The sequence below is a fragment of the Odocoileus virginianus genome, unplaced genomic scaffold (genome assembly GCF_023699985.2).
Source record: "Odocoileus virginianus isolate 20LAN1187 ecotype Illinois unplaced genomic scaffold, Ovbor_1.2 Unplaced_Contig_6, whole genome shotgun sequence".
NCBI classification, from domain to species: Eukaryota; Metazoa; Chordata; class Mammalia; order Artiodactyla; family Cervidae; genus Odocoileus; species Odocoileus virginianus.
In genome coordinates this window covers 363,508-385,224 of record NW_027224323.1, presented here as the reverse complement: position 1 = coordinate 385,224, position 21,717 = coordinate 363,508, and the positions used below count along the sequence as shown (strand labels likewise).

Here is a 21,717-nt window from a genome sequence, read left to right as displayed (position 1 = left end):
CATTCCCTTCTCCAGTGGACTACAGGTATATTTGGCCTTGGAATACAGAATGAAGGAGGGAAAATGTAAATAAAATATTGCCAAGAGAAGGCATTGGTCATAGCAAACACCCTCTCCCAACGACACAAGAGAAGATTCTACACATGGATATCACCAGATGGTCAACAGCAAAATCAGATTGATTATATTCTTTGCAGCCCGAGATGAAGAAGCTCTATACAGTCAGCAAAAACAAGTCCAGGAGCTGACTTTGCCATTCATGTACACTCCCCATGGACTTTAAAAAATGACATGAGGAACTTATTTACAGAAGAAAAACCACAGACATGTAGAACAGTTATGGTGCCAAGTCAAGAGGTCTTGGGAAGATGTACAGGATTGGGAGGTTTGTGGTTGAAAGTGAATTAGATGAAGAGTTAGTTGCTCAGTCATGTCTGTCTCTGCGACCCCATGGACTGTAGCCCGTCGGAGGCTCCTCTGTCATGGATTCTCCAGGCAAAAATACGGGCACGGGTAGCCATTCCCTCACTATAGAGGATCTCACCAACACAGGGATCAAGCCTGGGTCTCCTGAATTGCAGGCAGATTCCTTACTGTCTGAGAAGTTTGGGGTTAGTAGATGCAAACTATTATAGACAGGATGGTTAGAGAACAAGGTCCAACTGCATAGCACAGGAGACTAGCCCCAATAATCTGTAAAGACCTAAATGGGAAAAGAATCTGAGAAAGAATAGATACTAACTTTTGCATGTATAATCACTTGGCTGTGCACCTTAAATTAATGTAACTTTGGTAATCAACTATGCTCTAATATTTAAAAAATAAAGGAAAAAAAATTAATTCTTGAGGACCACAATGAGAAAAGTGGCAGGATTAGAGTTGCTTGCTCCAATTACAGAGCCTGATAATCATCTTTAGATGAAGCACCAGCATGTACATGCACTGTGAAATCTTTACTCATAGAATCAATTCTCAATGGTAAATCTCCAACCATACGCACATCCTGAGGACAATTCCACAGGGAACCTCCATCACAGAGATGTGCAGTGTTGAGGTCCACCTGAAATTGGACATTGGATCAGCTACTAGCTCCCTGTATCCTGGACAGCCTATTGCCTGAGATTCACCCCTGTCAGCCATCACACAGTCAAATCTACTAAAGCTTTGGTTCTGTTTTATTCACCTACAGAAAGAGTTACTGACCAGACACCTCCTTGTCTCCATGGAATCAAGATCAGCAACAAGAAGATGACTTTCCTGGTTCCTGATTAACATGATCCTTCTTCTCTTCACACGCACACTCCCTCTCCCATCTTATTTCTTTTGGTCACTAAATCATGTCCTGGTTGGTGTTATTTGATTTCTGAGGGTTTAAATAAATCAATTGACTATCTGCCCTGCATACCCATGTCTGTGCAAAAGTCACCTCATTTAAAACACACAAATGTCCACATTAAGTATCCAGGAAACTGTCTTTCATAGGACAGGTGTTCATCAGAGACAATCCTTATGTAGATTTGGTAGACATGCCCTCAGGTGTCCAGAGAAGAGGGAGAAAATAGACCAAACCGTCATGGGGCAGAGTTATGAATGCTCTATGGTACAGCCTTCTCTGATGGCTCATAAGGTAAAAAAATCTGCCTGCAATGCAGAAGACCCAGGTTCTACCCTTGGGTCAGGAAGATCCTCTGGATGAGGAAATATTAACCCACTCCAGTATTTCCTGAAGAATGCCACTGACAGAGGAACCTGGTTGGCTACAATCCATAGGATCATAAAGAGTTGGAGACGCCTGAGCTGCTAACACTTTCACTTTCAGTCTCCTGTATGGAAGGGGGAGTCTGATCAAGGAAAAGTCCCTAAAAAGGTTGTTCTTCATTCCTGAGAAAGGAATGTATGTTTCACTCACTAACGCATATGCACAGAAAGCGCAGATGACATTACCGTACCTTAGGGGAAATATGTAGTCTGACATCCCCAGGACTTCTGCAGTTGAGTTGAAGGGTTCATATTTATGAACAAGTGAGACAGAAGGAATCAAAGATGGGGCGGCAGCTGACACTTGAGAACCAAATGAGGCAGCAGTAACTGAACTACAGTTCACTGGACCTAAAGATGGTCTTCCAGCCTCTTATGCTTCAAATGGCAGTGGATACGAGCATTTCCAAGGACTGTCCATTCCCTTGGTAATGGGCAGAGCATGCTGATCAGCACCCCTACAGTACTCAGGGTGTTTCGAATCCAAAAGATCTAGCAAACACTCAAGATACAGAGATAGTTACGGGGTTCCCTGGTGGTCCAGGGGTTAAGAATCCACAAAACAGGGCAGGGGATGGGGCTTTGATTCGTGGTCCAGGAAGATTCCACGTGCCAGGATGCACCTGAGCCCATGAGACAGAACTAGTGACTTGTGCTCTAGAGCCTCTGCTCCATAACAAGAGAAGCCACTGCAATGAGAAGCCCTCACATGGCAACTGGAGAGAAGCCACTGCTTGCCACAACTAGAGGAAGTTTGCGTGTAGCAGAGAAGACCCAACAGAGCAAAAGTAAACGGATAACTCTTTAAGAAAAAGTGATGGAGAACTTATTCCAGGGGCTGGGCCAAAACTCAGACCTTTGGTCCTAGTCCTAGGAAAATAACACTAGCCCTCAGCAGCATGCAAGAGAATAAATCTTTTAGTTCCTACATAGACACAACCTCCAAATGGGCTACAGCTGGCCATTCACAAAGGCAACAGCGGTGAATATTTCAATGGCTTCGTTGAGAGTCATGGAGGTCAAGGTCAGTGTTTAAGTTCTCCCCCTTGTATAGCAGAGCGTATGCAGTTGGAGTTCTGACTCTGGTCCTCACAGAATGTCTGGAAATGCTTGATTGGATGGGTGGATACACACAGATGCAACTGCACACAGAATAACAGGCTGAATATCTTAAGAAACACATAAAGGTAGAGCTAGCATAACCAAGTCAAAAATGTGAAACATCATATACATGTGTATTAGTATATATCCTTATGTACGCATACACACACACACATATATATATTACACATACACATACATTAATACAAATATATGTGTTCCTGTGTATATTTATAACATGAATATTAACAAGAAAAAGTGGTTTTTTCTTCTGTCCTCTTATTATTTTTTTTAATTTATTTCTTATAAGTGGAGGCTAATTACCTTGCAGTATTGCAGTGCATTAGCCATACATTGACATGAATCACCCATGGGTGTTCACGTGTCCCCCTGTCCCAAAACCCCTCCCACCTTCCTCCACATTCCATCCCTCTGGGTTGTCCCAGTGCACTGGCGTTCACTGCTCTTTCTCATGCATTGAACTTGGACTGGTCATCTACTTTACACATGGTAATATACATGTTCCAATGCTACTCTCTCAAATCATCCCACCCTACTTTCGCCCACTGAGTCCAAAAGTCTGTTCTTTACCTCTGTGTCTCTTTTGCTGTCTCTCCTACAGGGTCATTGTTATCATCTTTGTAAATTCCATATATATGCATTAATATACTGTATTGGTGTTTGTTGACTTACTTCACTCTATATAATAGGCTCCAGTTTCATCCACCTCACTAGAACTGATTCAAATTTTAATAGCTGAGTGATATTTCATTGTATGTACCACAGCTTCTTATGCATTTGTCTGCTGATGGATATCTAGGTTGTTTCCATGTCCTGGCTATTGTAAACAGTGCTGTGATGAACATTGGGGTACACGTCTCTTTCAGTTCTGGTTTCCTTGGTGTGTGTGCCCAGCAACGGGATTGCTGGTCAAAAGGCTGTTCTATTTTCAGTTTTTTAAAGGAATTTCCACACTGTTCTCCATAGTGGCTGTAATAGTTTGCATTCCCACCAACAATGTAAGAGGGTTCCCTTTTCTCCACACCCTCTCCAGCATTTATTGTTTGTAGACTTTTGGATAGCAGCCATTCTGACCAGCATGAGATGGTACCTCATTGTGGTTTTGATTTGCATTTCTCTGATAATGAGTGATGTTGAGCATCTTTTCATGTGTTTGTTAGCCATCTGTATATCCTCTTAGGAGAAATGTCTGTTTAGTTCTTTGGCCCATTTTTTGATAGGGTCATTTATTTTTCTGGAATTGAGCTTCATGAGCTGCTTGTATACTTTTGAGATTAATTTTTTGTGCATTGCTTTGTTTGCTATTATTTTCTCTCATTCTGAAGGCTATCTTTTCACTTTTCTTATAGTTTCCTTCATTGTGCAAAAGCTTTTAAGTTCAATTAGGTCCCATATTTTTATTTTTGTTTTTATTTCCATTACTTTGGGAGGCGGCTCATAGAGGATCTTGCTTGGATTTATGTTATTGTGTGTTCTACCTATGTATTCCTCTAGGAGTTTTATAGTTTCTGTCTTACATTGAGATTTTTATTCCATTTTGAGCTTATCTTCCTGCATGGTGTTAGAAACTGTTCTAGTTTCATTCCTCTAAAGGGGGTAGACCAGTTTTCCCAGCACCACTTATTAAAGAGGTTGTGTTTTCTCTATTGTATATTTTTGCTTTCTTTTTCAAAGATAAGGTCTCCATAGGTGCGGGGATTTATCTCTGAGCTTTCTATTTTGTTCCGTTGATCTGTATTTCTGTCTTTGTGCCAGTACCACACTGTTTTGATGACTGTAGCTTTGTACTATCATCTGAAGACAGGCAGGTTGATACCTTCACTTTCATTCTTCTTTCTTGAAATTACTTTGGCTATTCAAGGTTTTGTGTGTGTGTGTTTCCATACAAATTGTGAAATCATTGGTTCTAGTTTTGTAAAAATACCATTGGTAGCTTGATAGGAATTGTATTGAATCTCTAGATTGCTTTGGGTAGTAAAGTCATTTTCACCCTATTGTTTCTTCTGATCCATGAACATGGTATATTTCTCCATTTATTTGTGTCCTCTTTGATTTCTTTCATCAGTGTTTTACAGTTTTCTATATATAGTTTTTTTTTTGTTTATTTAGGTAGCTTTATTCCTGATTATTTTGTTTCATCGCACTGGTGAAAGGAGTTGTTTCCTTAAATTCTCTTTCTGTTTTCTCATTGTTAGTGTATAGGAAAGCAAGGGATTTTTGTGTGTTAATTTTATATCCTGCAACTTTCCTATATCCACTGATTAGCTTGATTAATTTTCTGGTGGAGTCTTTAGTGTTTTCTAGGGAGAGGATCATGTCATCTGCAACTGGTGAGAGTATTATTTCTTCCTTTCCAATCTGGATTCCTTTTATTTCTGTTTCTTCTCTGATCGCTGTGTCTAAAACTTCCAAAAGTATGTCAAATAGAAGTAGTGAGAGTGGGCACCCTTGTCTTGTTACTGACTTTAGAGGAAATGATTTCAATTTTTCACTATTAAGGATAAGGTTTGTTGTGGGCTTATCATATATGATTTTTAATATGCTGAGATATGTTCTTTCTGCGCCTGCTTTCTGAAGAGTTTTTATTGTAAGTGGGTGTTGAATTTTGTCAAAGGCTTTCTGTGCATCTGTGGAGATAATCATACGGTTTTTAACTTTCAATTTGCTAATGTGGTGTGTCACATTGATTGATTTGCAAGTATTGAAGAATCCTTGCTTCCCTAGGATAAAGCCCACTTCGTCACGATGTATGATCCTTATAATGTGTTGTTGAATTCTGTTTGCTAGAATGCTGTTAAGGGTTTTTGCATCTCGGTTCATCGTTAATATTGGCTTGTAGCTTTCTTTTTCTATGGCATCTTTGTCTGGTTGGCACTAGGGTGATGGTCGCCTCATCGAATGAGTTTGGCAGTTTCCATTCCTCTGCAATTTTCTAGAAAAGTTTGAGTAGGATAGGTGTTAGCTCTTCTCTAAATTTTTGGTAGAAATCAACTGTGATGCCATCTGGTCCTGGGCATTTTTTTGTTGGAAGATTTTTTATTACAGTTTTGATGTCTGTGCTTGTGATGGGTCTGTTAAGATTTTCTATTTCTTTCTGGTTCATTTTTGGAAGGTAATACTTTTCTAAGAATTCATCCATTTCTTCCAAGTTGTCCATTTTATTGCCATATAGTTGCTGACGGTAGTCTCTTATGATCCTGTGTATTTCAGTGTTGTCTGTTGTGATATCTCCACTTTTATGTCTAATTTTGTTGATTTGATTCTGTTCCATTTTTTTCTTGATGAATCTGGCTAATGGTTTGTCTATTTTGTTTATCTTATCAAAGAACCACCTTTTAGTTTTGCTGATTTTTGCTACAATCTCCTTTGTTTCTTTATTATTTGTTTCTACTCTTATTTTTATGATTTCTTCTCTTCTACTAACTTTGGGGCTCTTAATTTCTTCTTTTTCTAGTTGTTTTAGGTGTAAAGTTAGGTTATTTTCTTGATTTCTCTCTTTTTACTTGAGGTAAGCTTGTATAGTTATGAACGTTCCTCTTAGCACTGCTTTTACTAAATCCCATAATTTTGGGGTTGCCGTGTTTTCATTTTCATTTGTTTCTGTGCATATTTTGATTTCCTTTTTGATTTCTTCTGTGATTTGTTGGTTAATCAGAAGCATGCTGTTTAGCTTCCATATGTTTTTATTTTTAAGAGTCCCCCTGCCCCCCCCCACCCCCGTGGTTGACATCTAATCTTACCTCTTTGTGCTCTGAAATGATACTTGAAATGATTTCAGTTTTGTATTTTTTATTTTTTTTTTAATTTACCAAGACTAGATTTGTGGCCAAGGGTGTGATCTATCCTGGAAAATGTTCCATGTGCTCTTGAGAAAAAGGTGAAATTCACTGTTCTGGAGTGAAATGTACTATAGATATCAATTAGGTCTAACTGGTCCGTTGTATCATTTAAAGTTTGTGCTTCCTTAATAATTTTCTGTTTGGTTGATCTATCTACAGGTGTGAGTGGAGTGTTAAAGTCTTCCACTACTATTGTGTTAATTAATTTTCCCTTCCATACTTGCTAGCATTTGCCTTATTTATTGAGTTGCTCCTATGTTGGAATCATATCTATTTATAGTTGTATCTTCTTCTTGGATTGATCCTTTGATCATTATGTAGTGTCCATCTTTGTCTCCTTTCACGGTCTTTACTTCAAAGTCTATTTTATCTGCTATGAGTACTGCTACTCCTGCTTTCTTTGGGTCTCCATTTGTTGTAATATATTTTTCAGTCCTTCACTTTCACACGGCAAGTGTCCTTTGGTTTGAAGTGGGCCACTTGAAGACAGCATATATAGAGACCTTGTTTTTGTATCCATTCACCCAGGCTTTGTCTTTTGGTTGGGGCATTCAACCCCTTTACATTTAAGGTAATTATTGATAAGTATAATCCCATTGCCATTTACTTTATTGCTTTGGGCTCAATTCTATCAACCTATTCTGTGTTTCCTTTCTAGAGAAGTTCCTTTAGCACTTGTTGAAGAGCTGGTTTGTTGGTGCTGAATTCTTTCAGCTTTTGCTTGTCTGTAAAGCTTTTGACTTCTCCTTCATATCTGAATGAGATCCTTGCTGGGTGTAGTATTCTGCATTATAGGTTTTTCTCTTTCATCACTTTAGGTATGTCCTGCCATTTCCTTCTGGCCTGAACGTTTTCCATCGAAAGATCTGCTGTTATTCTTATGGGGATCTCCTTGGGAGTTATTTGTTACTTTTCCCTTGCAGCTATTAATATTTGCTCTTTGTGTTTGATCTTTGTTAGTTTGATTAATATGTGTCTTGGGATGTTTCACCTTCGATTTGTCCTATTTGGGACTCTCAGGGATTCTTGGACTTGGGTGGCTATTTCCTTCCCCATTTCAGGGATGTTTTTCCAAGAAATTAAAAGAAATATCACTAGACTGAGAAAAAGTCTTCTGTATATACATGATCATAAGTGTTAATATTAAAGTATTTTCCACCGTAATTTGCTGCTTAATCCCCTAGAGAGAATTAGGTCCTTCCAACAGATTTCATTAAGCTTTGTACACATACATGTGCTTTTTCATTAATGCACAAGTATACCAACATACTGGAGAGCAGTATTTGCTTTACACATGCATGAGAATTAAAACATAAAGACAAACATATTTCTGCTTATGTTTACTTCAAGTACTAGTATGTTTAAAGAGTGTGTTGATTCACACAGTTCTAATTTGCAAATGCAATTTCTTATATTTTTCACTATGGACATGTCACAGTTACTAGACTCTTGAACTTATTTCTAAGTGTTTCACACTGAAAAGAGCAAACCAGTAACTTTTTGTGTTTGTGTGCATGAATTCTTTCATAATTTCTCTGAATGGAAAGCCTTATCGAAGTGACTGAACAGTTACGGAGTTTGCTGGTGGTGCAGTGGTTAGGAGTGCACCTTCCTATATACACGGGGGTGTGGGTTCAATCCCTGGTCAGAGAACTACCATCCCATAAGCCTCCAGGCCAGAAAACCAAAATATAAAACAGAAGCAATATTGGAACCAATTTTATGAAAAGTTTGAAAATGGTTCAGATAAAAAAATTAAAAACAACAACAAAAAAAACAACCTGTAAACAAAAAGTGAATACACTTCCAAAATATTGACAGATACAACCAACCAAGGGGCCCTTTCAAAACGCATTTCCAGCCCAGATGATCCTCAGTGGTCTGGGGTGCAGGCTTCAAAACACATTTCCAAGTTTTGTTCTCAAGTCCTACTGTGTTGTCCTCAGAGATACACACTTAACTCACTCTTTCAACTACCCTCATGGCATCATGTAAAACTTCTCTATGGAAATATTTCCTCTTTCCAAAACAGGACTAAATATACACTCTTAGATCCCGTTTTAAATTTTTTACATAGCATTTACACTTTATTTACCAACATTTATGTAGTATTAGGGTTTCCCTCATAGCTCAGTCAGTAAAGAATCTGCCTGCAACCCAGGACACATCGGTTAATTCCTGGGGCAGAAGGATCCCCTGGAGAAGGAAATGGCAACCCATACCAGTAATCTTGCCTGGAGAATCCCCATGGACAGTGGACCCTGGCAGGCTACACCCCACGAATGGCAAGAGGCAGACACTACTTAGTGACTAAAAACCACCACCACCATGTAGTATTTGGGGGATTCCATGTGGCGCTAGTGGTAAAGAACTCACCTGCCAATGCAGCAGACTTGAGAGACACAGGTCAGATTCCTGGCTCGGGAAGATCCCCTGGAGGAGGGCATGGAAACACGCTCCGGTATTCTTGCCTGGAGAATCTCACAGACAGAGGTGTCTGGCGGGCTACAGCCCATGGCATCGTAAAGAGTCAGACATGACTGAAGCAAATTAGCATGCATGTAGAATTTACCTTTTTTAAAATAATTTATTTAATTTTAATTGAAGGGTAATTGCTTTACAGAATTTTGTTGCTTTCTATCAAAAACCTCAGCATGAATCAGCCATAGGTATACATATACCACCTCCCTTTAAAACTCCCTCCCATCTCCCTCCCCATCCCACCCCTCTAGGTTGAAACAGAGTCCCTGCTTGAGTTTCCTTAATTGGAGCATAATAGTTTCACAACGCTATGTTAGTTTCCATTGTACAGCAGCATGAGATAGCCATATGTGTACACGTATCCCCTCACTCTTGAGCCTCCCTACCCCACCGCCATCCCGCCCCTCTAGGTCATCACAGAGGACCGAGCTGAGCTCCCAGTGCTATATAGCAGGCTCCCGCCAGCTGTCTATTCTACACACGCTGGGGTATAGATGTCAGTGCTGCTCTCTCAGTCCCTCCCACCCTCGCCTTCCCTTCCTGTGTCCATGTGTCCATTCTCTACCCTGCATCTCCATTCCTGCCCTGCAAACCAGTTCATCTGTACCATTTCCTACGTTTCTTTGTTTTCATCCTATAACTTAGAAAGAGGCATTGATTTGGAAATTGTGCGTTAACTTCTATATATTCTATCTCCTTTCCCAGGAAGACTGCTCCCTGGATGATGAACTCAGTTTGTCAGCTTCCTGCTGAGTTCTGAGAATTAGGCTGTCATTGGATTTAATAATCTGAACTTACTGAATTCAGGACAAAGCATGGACAGGAGGAATCTTACACAACACACGTTCTTTATGATGCATGTGTCGGTAAAAGCTGACAGAACGTGATACGAAATTTATTATCCAGTCCGTTACTGTCAGATAAAGGAGACCTCAAGACTTTCTTCAGGGCAATGAAACTTTTGCAGATTTGGTGCAAATACCTTCAGAAGAAAAGGTCTAGAGTTTACTGCCATGGATGCTGGCTTTGGGTTCCAACCTGGTTATTAGCTAACAGTCACCAGTTATCAGAATAGGGTGGATGGATAGAAAACTTCATTCCTATTGCACTGACAATAAACAATTTGATCTAGGGTTGTGTCCACGGACCAAGTGATAGGCCCACAAAGGAATTAATTGTCCATCATTTAAAAACAAACAGGAATGATGAAATGAAAACAAACAGCAGGAACAATAAAACAAAAGGTGTACAGAGAGGATACACATGGACCTTTCTCTGTGGGACTTGTCCTCTCAGAGTAGTAGTGTTGGTCACTCAGTTGTGTCTGACTCTTTGTGATCCCATGGACTGTAGCTCACCAGGCTCCTCTGTCCATGGGATTATCCAGGCAAGAATACTGGAGTGGGTTGCCATTCTCTTCTCCAGAGGATCTTCCTGACCCAGGGATTGAACCCAGGTCTCCTGCATTGCAGGCAGATTCTTTACCATTTGAGCTACGGGGTAGACATGTCCTCTCTAATAGTTGCGGGGAGTTCTGTCTTGTCCACATCTACCTGCACACATCCAAGTTTCCACAAGGATTAAGAAAGTCCTGGAGGATGTCACTTCATTTCCTTTTCACATCTGTCTTCCTCTCCACCTGGAGAGAGTTTCGAGTTCTCAGTGACAAGCATCATGTCAAAAAGAAAAAAAAAGAAAGAAAGCTTCAAAAACTGAGGATTCTATCAGGGAAACTTGGGATAAAGTATAGATCTCACTTCCTCTATTCCTACTGAATGCTTATTTCTCCTTTGCCTGGGCTGTGTGCACCTCAAATGCTTTCCCAGACATTCTGTGGAAAAATGGGGATCCTCTTCTAAGGCAAATGGGGCTCCCTTGGAATCTATGCTGAAATGTACAACCGGGTGACTCTTTAGAGGAGTCCTACTATGTGTAACCTTGCTTCCAGGTGGGGACTCCCTGCCAAAGCCATGCATGTCTACCTTCTGTCTTTGTACATTCCTGTTTGTCTAACTGAATCTTGGCAGCCGTCTGTCCCTGTGGCCACAGGTCTTGGGACAAACAGTCACAGAGTCAGGGTGCTAGGTGACTTCTAGAGTCACCTGCTCCTGTGATCCCAAACATTCTGGAACCTTCCTCCTTGTCTGTCCACTGGGCCATGTGACCAGGATCCCTTCTACTGAAGCAATGTGCCCAAGAGTGTGACTAATGACGCTTGGACATGACTCTGGATTTTCGACTTTACAGGTCCTTTGCTCCTTCTTATCACCAGGGAATGCCCCTGTTATACACATGGTAGCCAAAATGTGCCCATCAGGAAACAAAATCCCCATGAAACACCCGGACTTATTCATTCACCAGCTCCAGCAGTGGGGACTCAGCCACACCAAAGTGTGAAGACCATGACGCTGTGGAAGTAACTCATCAGTGCATGAAGACTGCTTATACAATCAAGAAGAAATGGTGAAGTGGGAAGGAGAACAGGTTAGAGAGCGTGGGGCTGAGACACTGGAAGGACAGCCACATCCTATAGAAATCTACAGCTTCCTACAAGGACTCAGGCTCCATTCTGGCCAGAGCAGCAGGTTAACTCAGGCGATTCAGGATTTGTCAGCCTCTCCATGATGGACACGACTGGATAATCCTCTGTAAGGTGCTTTTCTGCACATTGTAGGCTGTTAGGCAGCCTGATTCATTGCCGATGCCCACATGGAATGTGTAATCACTCCATCTCTGAGACCTTGTAGGCCATAAGTAGAGAATCCATGCACTGCAACTAAAGACTCTTACATTGTATGATGGAAGAGAGGCACTGTGTGCCACAAGTAAGAGATGGCAAAGCAAAGCAAATGAGTGAATGAATAAATGTTAAAAAGAACCTCTCTTGGGAATACAGGCTATATATGTCATCATTTTCTTAAAAAAAAAATAAAATAGTGGGCTTGTCACTTATTACCCAAACGTAGATTCAAAATACACTGAAACTTTGCTCAGGAATCCTTGAGGGAATTGGGTGTTTTTGGTGGCCAAGGTCGAAAGATTCACTCCATTGCTTAAGACCGGAGTCATGCAATCAAAAATATAAAAATAATGATCACGGAGAAAATAGAAAAGTAAGACATATTTAATGATCTGGGAGAAAGAGCCTCCATAGTGACAGAAACCTGGATAAATCTGAGGAAACACCAGGAAGACATTCCAGCACAGCTTAGCATTATTTTGGACCAGTTACAAGAGTAAAGTTTGTTCAGGAGTGTTCCATTTTTATTCATTATTCTATTATCCACATTTTGACCAACATTGATGAAAGAGAGCTGGGATTAAAAGTCCCATGACTTCCTTCAGTTACAAAATGACAGAACTGTCACAACCTGTTACTCTTGGAGTAGCTATGTTTAATGTCCCCTTGATTAGCAGTTAGAAAGGTCTTCCTAAAACGGGATAGTCCTAGGACACATTCCCAGGGGACACATGTTGGTAAGAATCCAAAAGGAAAACCTGGGGATGCCTAAGGAGAGACAGAAGGGTGATGGTGGGTGGATAAGAGGTATTAGCTGGATCACATCCCTACTTGAAAATATGTGTATCAGGCCGACCCTGTCATTCCAATGGTTAAGACTCTGCACTTCCACTGCAGGGAGCATGGGTTGGGAAATTAAGATCCTGCAACAGCTTGTGGTGGGACAAAACAACTAACCAAATGACTATCTGAATTAGAGACTTCAGAGAGTAAAAAGTTCAGGATGTTTTAAGATAGGAAAACTTTCTATAGCACAGATTTTACAGCAGAAGTTTAGAAAGGACAGCATACAAACAAGGGGTGTGTGAACGAAAAAGAAAATATGATATTGCAACAAAAAGCAAATGAAAAATAATAGGTAAAATTTTTGGTCCATGTAAGTATGAAGGGAAGGGGCCAACTGAAGATGTGAGCTGAAGACACCCTTGAGCCAAGCTCTCCTCAAACGTCTGACTTCAATATACAACAAGGATTCTAAGTTCTGATGCATACTGGGAGCAGCCAGTACTGGTCAGGACTCCAGCTGTTCTCGCTCAACTGACTCAAGAATCCTGAATCTCTGTTTCCTCATTTCTATACTCTGATCAAGATACATCTGGAGGGTATCTACTTGATAAGTTACCAAGATTGAAGATGAACTTAAGTAAAATTAGATTAAAAAAAAAACACAAAGAATAGATTCTTTGCCAGTCTGATCATGGATATAAGTATGTGAATAGAGTTAGGAAAATTGTTTTTTCCTTCAAAATTCTAAAAAAAAGAACAAGAGCAACTGTCCTGCTTTCTCGCCTGCCTGAGAAAGAACTGAGACAATGAGTAGATAATATACTACAGATTTCATGGGTAAACACGTGTATGGAAAATGAGTGACAGAATTGGACTGTGGGCATGCCTTCTTCAGACAAGGTTCAGGGGCATTTGAATGGATCTGCGTCTTAGTTACAAGGAGGACAGATCCCACTTAGGGGCAGGAGGTGATGGTGAACACTTAGTTCTGATGTGAAAGTCACCTCAGGGAAATAGGAGGTTCTCCAGGGTCTCTTAGGAAATCATTTTACCCTGGCTAATCCAAACAGTCAATCTTTACTTTTAGAAAATAAAAAAAACCTGTAAACTGTCTCCTAAATGTTAAGCAAACAATACAGGAGTGGGGATATGTAACTTGGACAGCATATCCCAGTTTGACCTCAGGATATAAAGGAAAATAAATACTCCTGACCTTGAAATATTACATGTGTTTTGTGATTTCTCATTCAGTCTAAAGGTCAAATGTCCAAATTGCCTCAAGCTTCCCCTAAAACGGTCGTCATGATAAAAATGACAAAATGACATGAAAAATAATTCCTGCCATGCAGGATACTGAAGATGACTTCTGTGTCACCTTGGTCTTAGGAGGAACAACCATTGGTTCACTATGCATCACATCAACATAATGATCATATAAAAGGTGGCAAGTCACAACCTCTCCAGCTACTGGGACAACCTCAGTTTTGACCAAAGAAAGACTACAGGAGTGTCAAAATGAAGGTTATGTTCCTGAGTTTACTACTTGTTGTTTTTTGTGCTGCCCAAGAAGACGAAGCTCAGCCAAGTCTCTCAGAGGTACCAGGGATGGTCTGATCTGGGAGGAGGTCTTGGGTGTGTGTGTGTGTGTGTGCGATCCTTTCGTGGTTTTATTATGTGGATGCATGAGCTAAGCCATCTCCCTCCAACTCAACATTGCTCCATTTACTGGCTCTATACCTGTTCTGTTTGGTCTCTGTATCATCTTTACTGTGTATTAGTTGCCTCTTATGCATTTCTCCTGCTCTTGCAACATAGAAAGAGGATCCGTCAGACAGTTGTTGGAGTTCTTGCATTTAACATCTGAGCTCAAGCTATCTCAGAATAGTCTCAATTCTTTCTTTCACTCGGACATCAGTTTTACATTATTGTAGATCTTGATAACATCTCTGATTTACACAAGTGATAGGAAACTCATGACCGATGAATAGTGAAGTCACTCTGTCGTGTCCAACTCTTTGCGATCCCATGGACTGTAGCCTACCAGGCTCCTCCATCCATGGGATTTTCCAGGCAAGAATACAGGAGTGGGTTTCCATTTCCTGCTCCAGGAGATCTTCCCAACCCTGGGAATGAACCTGGGTCTCTCGAATTGTAGGCAGATGCTTTACCTTCTGAGCCACCAGGGGAGATCGTGACTGATGATGCTGGATGAAATAAAAAGTCAAGGACTACAATTTTGAAGGGGAATTTTGTTGTTAGCTTTCAGGACAATGGAGAACCACATACATTGCATCCAGTAATCTGGAGAAGATCAACCCCAATGGGCCATTCAGAGTTTACCTCCAGAAACTTCTGTTTGATGATGAACAGGGCACAGTAGACAGCTACTTTTATGTCAGGTAAGTAAAAATCATCCAGAGGGAAAACACAGGTAAACCCCAAGCCTCAGAGAGGGTGTGTCTTCCCCATCATCAGAGAACTCTCTAGATGATGCTGAGAGCATGATGCCCTGCGTTGTGGGGCTGAGCAGGGTCTCTGAGCTGGGGTGGCAGTTCTCCTGTCAGCCTCCAGGGACTGTCCCAGAGCCTGCTTGAAAGAGGGCCCCAGAATCTCCACTGGCATCAATTCATTATAGGAATGAGGGACACAGACATAATCTCCTTCCGTGAAATAAGCATATAATGTTACCTGTGTGTTTCCTTGTGTGTGCATATGTCTCAACATTCATGTCTTTCAGGGTTTAATCCTCTTAATGACACTGTGATGGAAGAAGGGTATGTGTTTTGATGAAATCAAATATTTATTTTCCGAAGTTTGTGATTTTTTTTTCCTATCATATTATTTAATGAATCTTTTCCAGGGTTGTGATAACACCCAAAGTCTGTCATAACACCCACAACTCACTGTTTGCATGAAGTATTTTTTAAAAACAGGTGTACTTTTATGTTCCCGAAATTCTAGGTTCTTCCATATTCGGCTTTAAACATGATTTATTTTGTGTTGCAGTTTATCTTTGGCACTACAGCTCTGATTTAATAGACGAGCCCTCCTTGTCCCTTGACAGTGACTTGGCCTTAGAGACCATATTTCTTCTCTTTTCAAGGTCACATTGTTACAGGCACTAAGCTTACATGCCGCACTTAATCTTTGGGGAGAAACCAAGAAAATCAAAATTTTATATGAAACTTTTTTATGACTTTAATCAACATGCTTGAATGTGTTTTGTTTTTAAGACACAACGGAAAATGGGAACATAAACACGTCACGGGAATAAAGCAAGATGATGGCGCTTATGCTGCTGACTGTAAGTATGAGTATTTCACTGGTCAGAGTATGCTTGGGTGGGAATCTTGGCACAACTTCCTTCCACAATCCCACACAGCTGAATTCTACTGCTATGAGCAATCACATGGTTAAGCAACCTCTAGTCCCTAATTCTCCAATCAGTTTATTTTGTCATGAGACAAGGGTTCAAACACACGGCTTGGAGGTCTCCACCCAGTTGTGAGTGTTACCCAATTACATAGCATGTGGAGACCTGCATTTCATACGGTTCTCACAGATAATTGACAACTGCCTTATGAACTGGCATTGCAAGAGAGGAAATTTTGCACATCAGTATCACTCACTTAAACACACACACGCACACACAACAATTTAAAGCATCTTATTCCACTCAAGGCTCAGTGAATGAACTTAAATCCAAATAAATCATCCCGAGTCCAACTACATATTCAACTTCTGTTGAAAACCATGGGGATGATGGCTAATATTATATCTCTAGGTTCTTAAATAACAGGCCCAACATAGATTCTTAATATTACATGGCCTATGTGGCACATTTTTCAATACAACTTAAGTGTATCCAATCAAGTATATGAAAATTTGGGAATGGAAAAGTCTTGCCTGCTTCACTTGCTGTCATGACAACCATAGCATTCAGCCCCCCCGTGGGGTGAGACATCGATCAATATAGCATGCACTGTTGCTACTACACTCCAAATGTCACAGTGTACCCAGCGGACAATAAATTAAGGTAAGGTTGTATATACGTATCTTTTCTCTCTCTCACAGATGAGGGTAAAAATGTATTTGAAGTTGCTTATGTATCCAAAAACTTTCTGGTAACACATAACATCAATGTGGATGAACATGGCAAGAAGACAGTAATGACTGGAATATTTGGTTCATATGACATCCTCCTATTCACAAGGACATGATCATGTAACATTTCCATCCTCACTATTTTCATCGATAAAATTGTTGTATAGTGACAATATCCATTGCTCAGTCTACAGGACCTAGGTCTTTTTGTTCACAGAATTAAGGACTCTGGAACGTAATCTACCAAGAAAGAGGAGCTTGTAGATTTAGAGGGGGTCAGATCATCAGAAATTTCAAAATATTTCCAACCTGTGGTCATTTAAAGATAAGCTGACTTTTACTAAATATACTTAATTTTTCTTTAAATTTTAATGGGAGGAAAATTAAAATGTTGCATTGGATCTAGTTTTCTTTCTTTCTTTTTTTTTCCCAACAACTCAGTTTATTTCAAGCCAGAGCTATAGTGAGGCTACTCACAATGTCTTCAAGTGATACCACTTTCACAGTAAACTCAAAGTCTTGCAACAGAAATTTGTATAATAAGTATTCACCCTGTTCAATTTTTCAAATCATCATTTTTAAGAACATTGACATCAGCCCAAACAACCATATAAAAGCACTGAACGGTGTCATTAGCATTGCAACGGCATGGGTCTATTACAGAAAATTTACTAGTGAGAACAGTGGGCCAATTTAACAACAACAACATCTTTTTCCATTATTATGTCTGATGTAGTGAACATCTCTCTCTCAGGGGAGAACCATGTTTCCTATTTATTTGGGATCAGAACAAGATAGGAGTCGCAGGTACATACACTAGGAATTTGATAAAGAGGAAAGGAGGTTCCATACTGTGACAGATGGAACCCAAGATCCATGGAGCTCCTGTGGGTCTTTGGCTCCTGCTGCCTATGCTGGTGGGGTTTAGTTACAGAGTTGGACGGGGAATAATTCTGAAGACAGACAGAAGACAAATGTGTCATGGAAAATGGAAACTGTTTGAGGCTTCATGTTAACAAGTGAAGATCTGACTTGCACAGTCAACTTATTGTTTTGTATTCAGAACTTTCTCTGGGATGTAAGACGTAAAAATTCTGTTTTCTGCATGGTACTTTTCAGTTAAACCAAATATTGAAGAGGAAGGCTTGCAGAAGTTCAAGGAGCTGACAGAAGAGAAAGGGATTGATGAGAAAAATATGAATTTCATCGAAAGTGGTGATGGAATTATACTTTTCCCTAAATGTATCATTCACTCAATAGGTAAATACATGATCAGGAAACAAATAAATTTACTGAAAATTTCTTTCTCTATAAATAATCTTTTATACAATCTCTTACTTAAGCAAAAAGAAGCAGCCCTGGAAATTCTGGGGAATGCTAGTAATCTTGTGCAATTTTTTTTTCCTGTCCTTTTCACCTTCCCCAGATGACTAGCTTCCCTGAGGACAGCTACATATTTCAAAACACGCTCAGTGTAAGTGAAAAATGTCTGTTACTACTACTGTTCCCATTAAAGAAATCAAAAGGAAACATGGTGATTTCGTACCTGCCAGATTTTGTAGGTAATGGTTTTTTGTCCCAACAGCTAGCATTCTGTAAGTAGAGAACTTGGTTACATTAGGTTATCTCTCTTCTCCTGAGTCATATTAAATTGCAGATTTGTTGGCTGATTAGTCCTGAACATCTTTGGTGAGAGAGCCTTATCCTGCAGGAATAGCGCACACGAAAGTCATCAGAGAGAAGCCCAAACGGCCACAGGCTGGTGGAAACCAATTCGTCAATTCTGGCTTCGTGGTTGTCCACACATACTCCTCCTCTAGGAGAACTGGACTAGACAGAGCTCACGGCTCCTGCAACACCAGTGTTTCATCTCACATGGTTTGGATAGAACCAGTAAAAGCCTTTCAACCACGCTGAAATGTGCCTTTGAATTCTATTCTCCCTCGAAAAAGACTTTAAGTGGAATCTGTAAACTTTCTAAATTAAGCCTCAGAGAGATTTGAAAATGACACTGATCTAGACTAACATGTGTTGCTTTTAAATTTCTGTAGAGGAAAAAAAAAGATAAAAAGCAAAGGAAAATTTTCGCTTCCAGGTGAACATGATATGAAAGATGTGTTGCATATATTCAGTAGACTGTTGTTCAGTCATAAAAGAAGGAAATCATGTCGTTTGCAGAAACATGGATGCACCTAGAGATTATCATACTAAGTGAGGTGAGTCAGAATGAGAAAGAGAAAGATCACATGGTATTATTTGTAGGTGGGATCTAAAGTATAAATTAAAGACGTTATTTACAAAACAGATTCACAGACATAGAGAACACACTTGTGTTCGCCAAGGAGCAGGACACTGGGTAAGAAGAGGACTGGGAATGTGGGTGTAGCAGATGTAAGCTACTATACACAAGATGGATACACTAGAAAGTCGTACTATACACCAGAGGGAGCTAAACACAATAGTCTTTAAAAAACTTAAATGGGAAAAGAAGTTGAAAAAGAATAGATATTAACATATGTATGTATCAATTATTCACCTTGCAGTAGTGCTACACTAATACAATTCTGTTAATCAACTATACTCTAATATAAAATAAAAATTTAAACGTTGATTCTTGAAGACCCCAAAGACAAAGCCATGGAATTAGGGGAGCTTGCCCCAATCACAGATTGAGGAAACCATCTTGAGATGAACCTCTGCCATGAACTTGAATTCAGAAACCATTCCTCCTAGAATCAATGTCAAATGGGAAAGGCCGCCCCTTATGCACCTCCTGGGTAAAATTCCACAGGTACCCCCACCCACATCACAGAGATGTGGATTAGTGAGGTCCACCAGGATTCTGACATTGGATCATCTACCAGCTCCTAAAGCCTGGACAGCCTACTGCCTGAGCCTCATCCCTGGTGGCTGTCAAAAAGTCAACTCTACTAATAATTTGTTTTTGTTTTATTCACCTACAGAAAAGGTCACTGAGACCAGACACGTCCTTGTCTCCATGGAATCAAGACCAACAACCAGAAGATGACTCTCCTGGTTCCTGATTAACATGATCCTTCTTTCTCCACACCCAAACTCTCTTTTGTGTCTCATCTCTCCTGGTCACTAATCATGTCCTGTCTGGTGGCATTTGATTTCTGAAGGTTTCAATAAATTAGTTTAATTCACAATGGAGTTACTTGGGTCTGTCCTTAAAGTCTCTGTTTTAAAACACACAAATACAAATGTTAAATTTACCCATCCAGAAACATATGCCTTTTAAGGGATAGGTGTTCCATCAGAGACAATTCTGAGGATGGGTAAATAGAGATATTGAAGGGAGAAGGAGAAAGAAAGACTAAACCATCATGGGACATGGGGCAAAGTTATGGATCCTCTACTGCAGTGGGAAGAGGCAATCTGTTCCAGAAAGATGTCCCTAGAAAGCATCGTATTCATCACAGGGAAAGGATCTTGTGTTCCACTCTCTGAGCTTCATAGACAGAAAGTGGAAGGTGCCATGGGACACAACTGAGGAAACATGCATATTCTGACCACACCAGCACTTCTGCAATTGAGCTGAAGGGCTGATATTTGGTAACAATCCCTGACTAGGAATGAAATGTGTGCAGTACCTGAGTCTCGGTCAATGCATAGCAAGAGGAATTCAGGGCAGTGTCTGCAGGAATGAGAAAGTGACAGCTCAGTCAGGAAGTTGGAATTATTCACAACATCTAAAGATGATCTTCCAACCTCTTAGGCTTAGAAGAGCAGGAGACACTAATACCTGGAAGGACTGGACATTCCCACTGTCATGGGCAGGGAACACAATGATCACCTCCCCATGGTGGTTGAGCTCTTTACAACATAGATCTAGCAGACACTCAGGATGGACAACTTATTCCAAGCATTGGGCCAAAGCTCACAATTTGTTCCAGGGGCTTGGGAAATAGTACTAGACCTAAGTAATATTTAAGAGAATAAATGTTTCAGTTTCTACATAGACATGGCCTACAAATGGGCTAAGTTGGCCAAGTCGAAGCACCAGTAATGAGTGTTTCTATGACTTAGTTGGTAGTAATGGAGGTCAAGGACAAGGTTTACGCTCTTGCACTTCTTTAGAGGAGTGTATGCACTTGGATCTCTGACTCCTGTCTTCACACTACCTCTGGGAATGTTGGATTGGATGAGTGGAATTACACAGGCAACTGAACACCGAGAAACAGAGTGAATCTCTTAAAAGGATATTGAAGGCCAAGACGTGATATAAACAGCTAAAAAAAATTGTACAACTATCATATATATGCATGAGTTTCCCTGAGAGTTCAGTTGGTAAAGAATCTGCCTGCTATGTACGGGACCCTGGTTCAATCCCTGGGTTGGAAAGATCCACTGGAGAAGGGATAGGCTACCCACTCCAGTATTCTGTGCTTTCCTTGTGGCTCTGCTGGTAAAGAATTTGCCTGAAATGCAGGACACCTGGCTTGTGAAGATATCTTGGAGAAGGGAAACTCTATCCACTCCAGTATTCTGGCCTGGAGAATTCCATGGACTGTACAGTCCAGTTCAGTTCAGTCACTCAGTCATGTCTAACTCATTGCAACCCCATGAACCATGGCATGCCAGGCCTCCCAAGCCATCACCAACTCCCAGAGTTTACCCAAACTCATTTCCATTGAGTCAGTGATGCCATCCAACCATCTAATCCTCTGTCGTCCCCTTCTCCTCCTGCCCTCAATCTTTCTCAGCATCAGGGTCTTTTCCAATGAGTCAGTTCTTTGCCTTAGATGGCTAAAGTATTGGAGTTTTAGCTTCAACATCGGTCCTTCCAATGAGCACCCAGGACTGATCTCCTTTAGGATGGACTGGTTGGATCTCCTTGCAGTCCAAGGGACTCTCAAGAGTCTT

General features: G+C 40.5%; 1 protein-coding gene and 1 long non-coding RNA gene across 4 annotated transcripts in view; both read left to right on the top strand.

Moving 5' to 3' along the window:
• The window catches only part of LOC139033877 (uncharacterized), a 51,288-nt gene extending 36,267 nt beyond the window's left edge, over positions 1-15,021 (top strand). Inside the window, exon 2 of the long non-coding RNA XR_011486364.1 lies at positions 14,986-15,021. This is a non-coding gene — a long non-coding RNA (uncharacterized lncRNA). The remainder of the gene's footprint in view (positions 1-14,985) is intronic.
• An 898-nt stretch (positions 15,022-15,919) lies between these two features.
• Positions 15,920-20,004, top strand: LOC110123989 (odorant-binding protein-like). 3 transcript variants are annotated; one of them, XM_020872286.2, is made up of 5 exons: positions 15,920-16,030; positions 16,801-16,911; positions 17,950-18,045; positions 18,257-18,304; positions 19,794-20,004. In XM_020872286.2, the coding sequence occupies exons 1-4, from the start codon at positions 15,934-15,936 to the stop codon at positions 18,262-18,264; spliced, it is 312 nt and encodes a 103-aa protein (XP_020727945.2). In that variant the 5' UTR covers positions 15,920-15,933; the 3' UTR covers positions 18,265-18,304; positions 19,794-20,004. The 3 variants fall into 3 exon arrangements, with proteins under 3 accessions (XP_020727945.2, XP_020727944.2, XP_020727947.2); XM_020872285.2 differs by lacking the exon at positions 18,257-18,304; XM_020872288.2 differs by lacking the exons at positions 16,801-16,911; positions 18,257-18,304.
• The last annotated feature ends 1,713 nt before the right edge of the window (positions 20,005-21,717 follow it).

What these genes read in the sequence shown, in the direction of transcription:
- LOC110123989 (XM_020872285.2), top strand. Translation starts at nt 15,934, where the DNA reads ATGCTTGAATGTGTTTTGTTTTTAAGACACAACGGAAAATGGGAACAT. An exon ending in TGGCGCTTATGCTGCTGACT is followed by an intron (nt 16,031 to 16,800) that starts GTAAGTATGAGT and finishes TCTCTCTCACAG; the next exon opens with ATGAGGGTAAAAATGTATTT. An exon ending in TATGAATTTCATCGAAAGTG is followed by an intron (nt 18,046 to 19,793) that starts GTGATGGAATTA and finishes ATTCACCTACAG; the next exon opens with AAAAGGTCACTGAGACCAGA.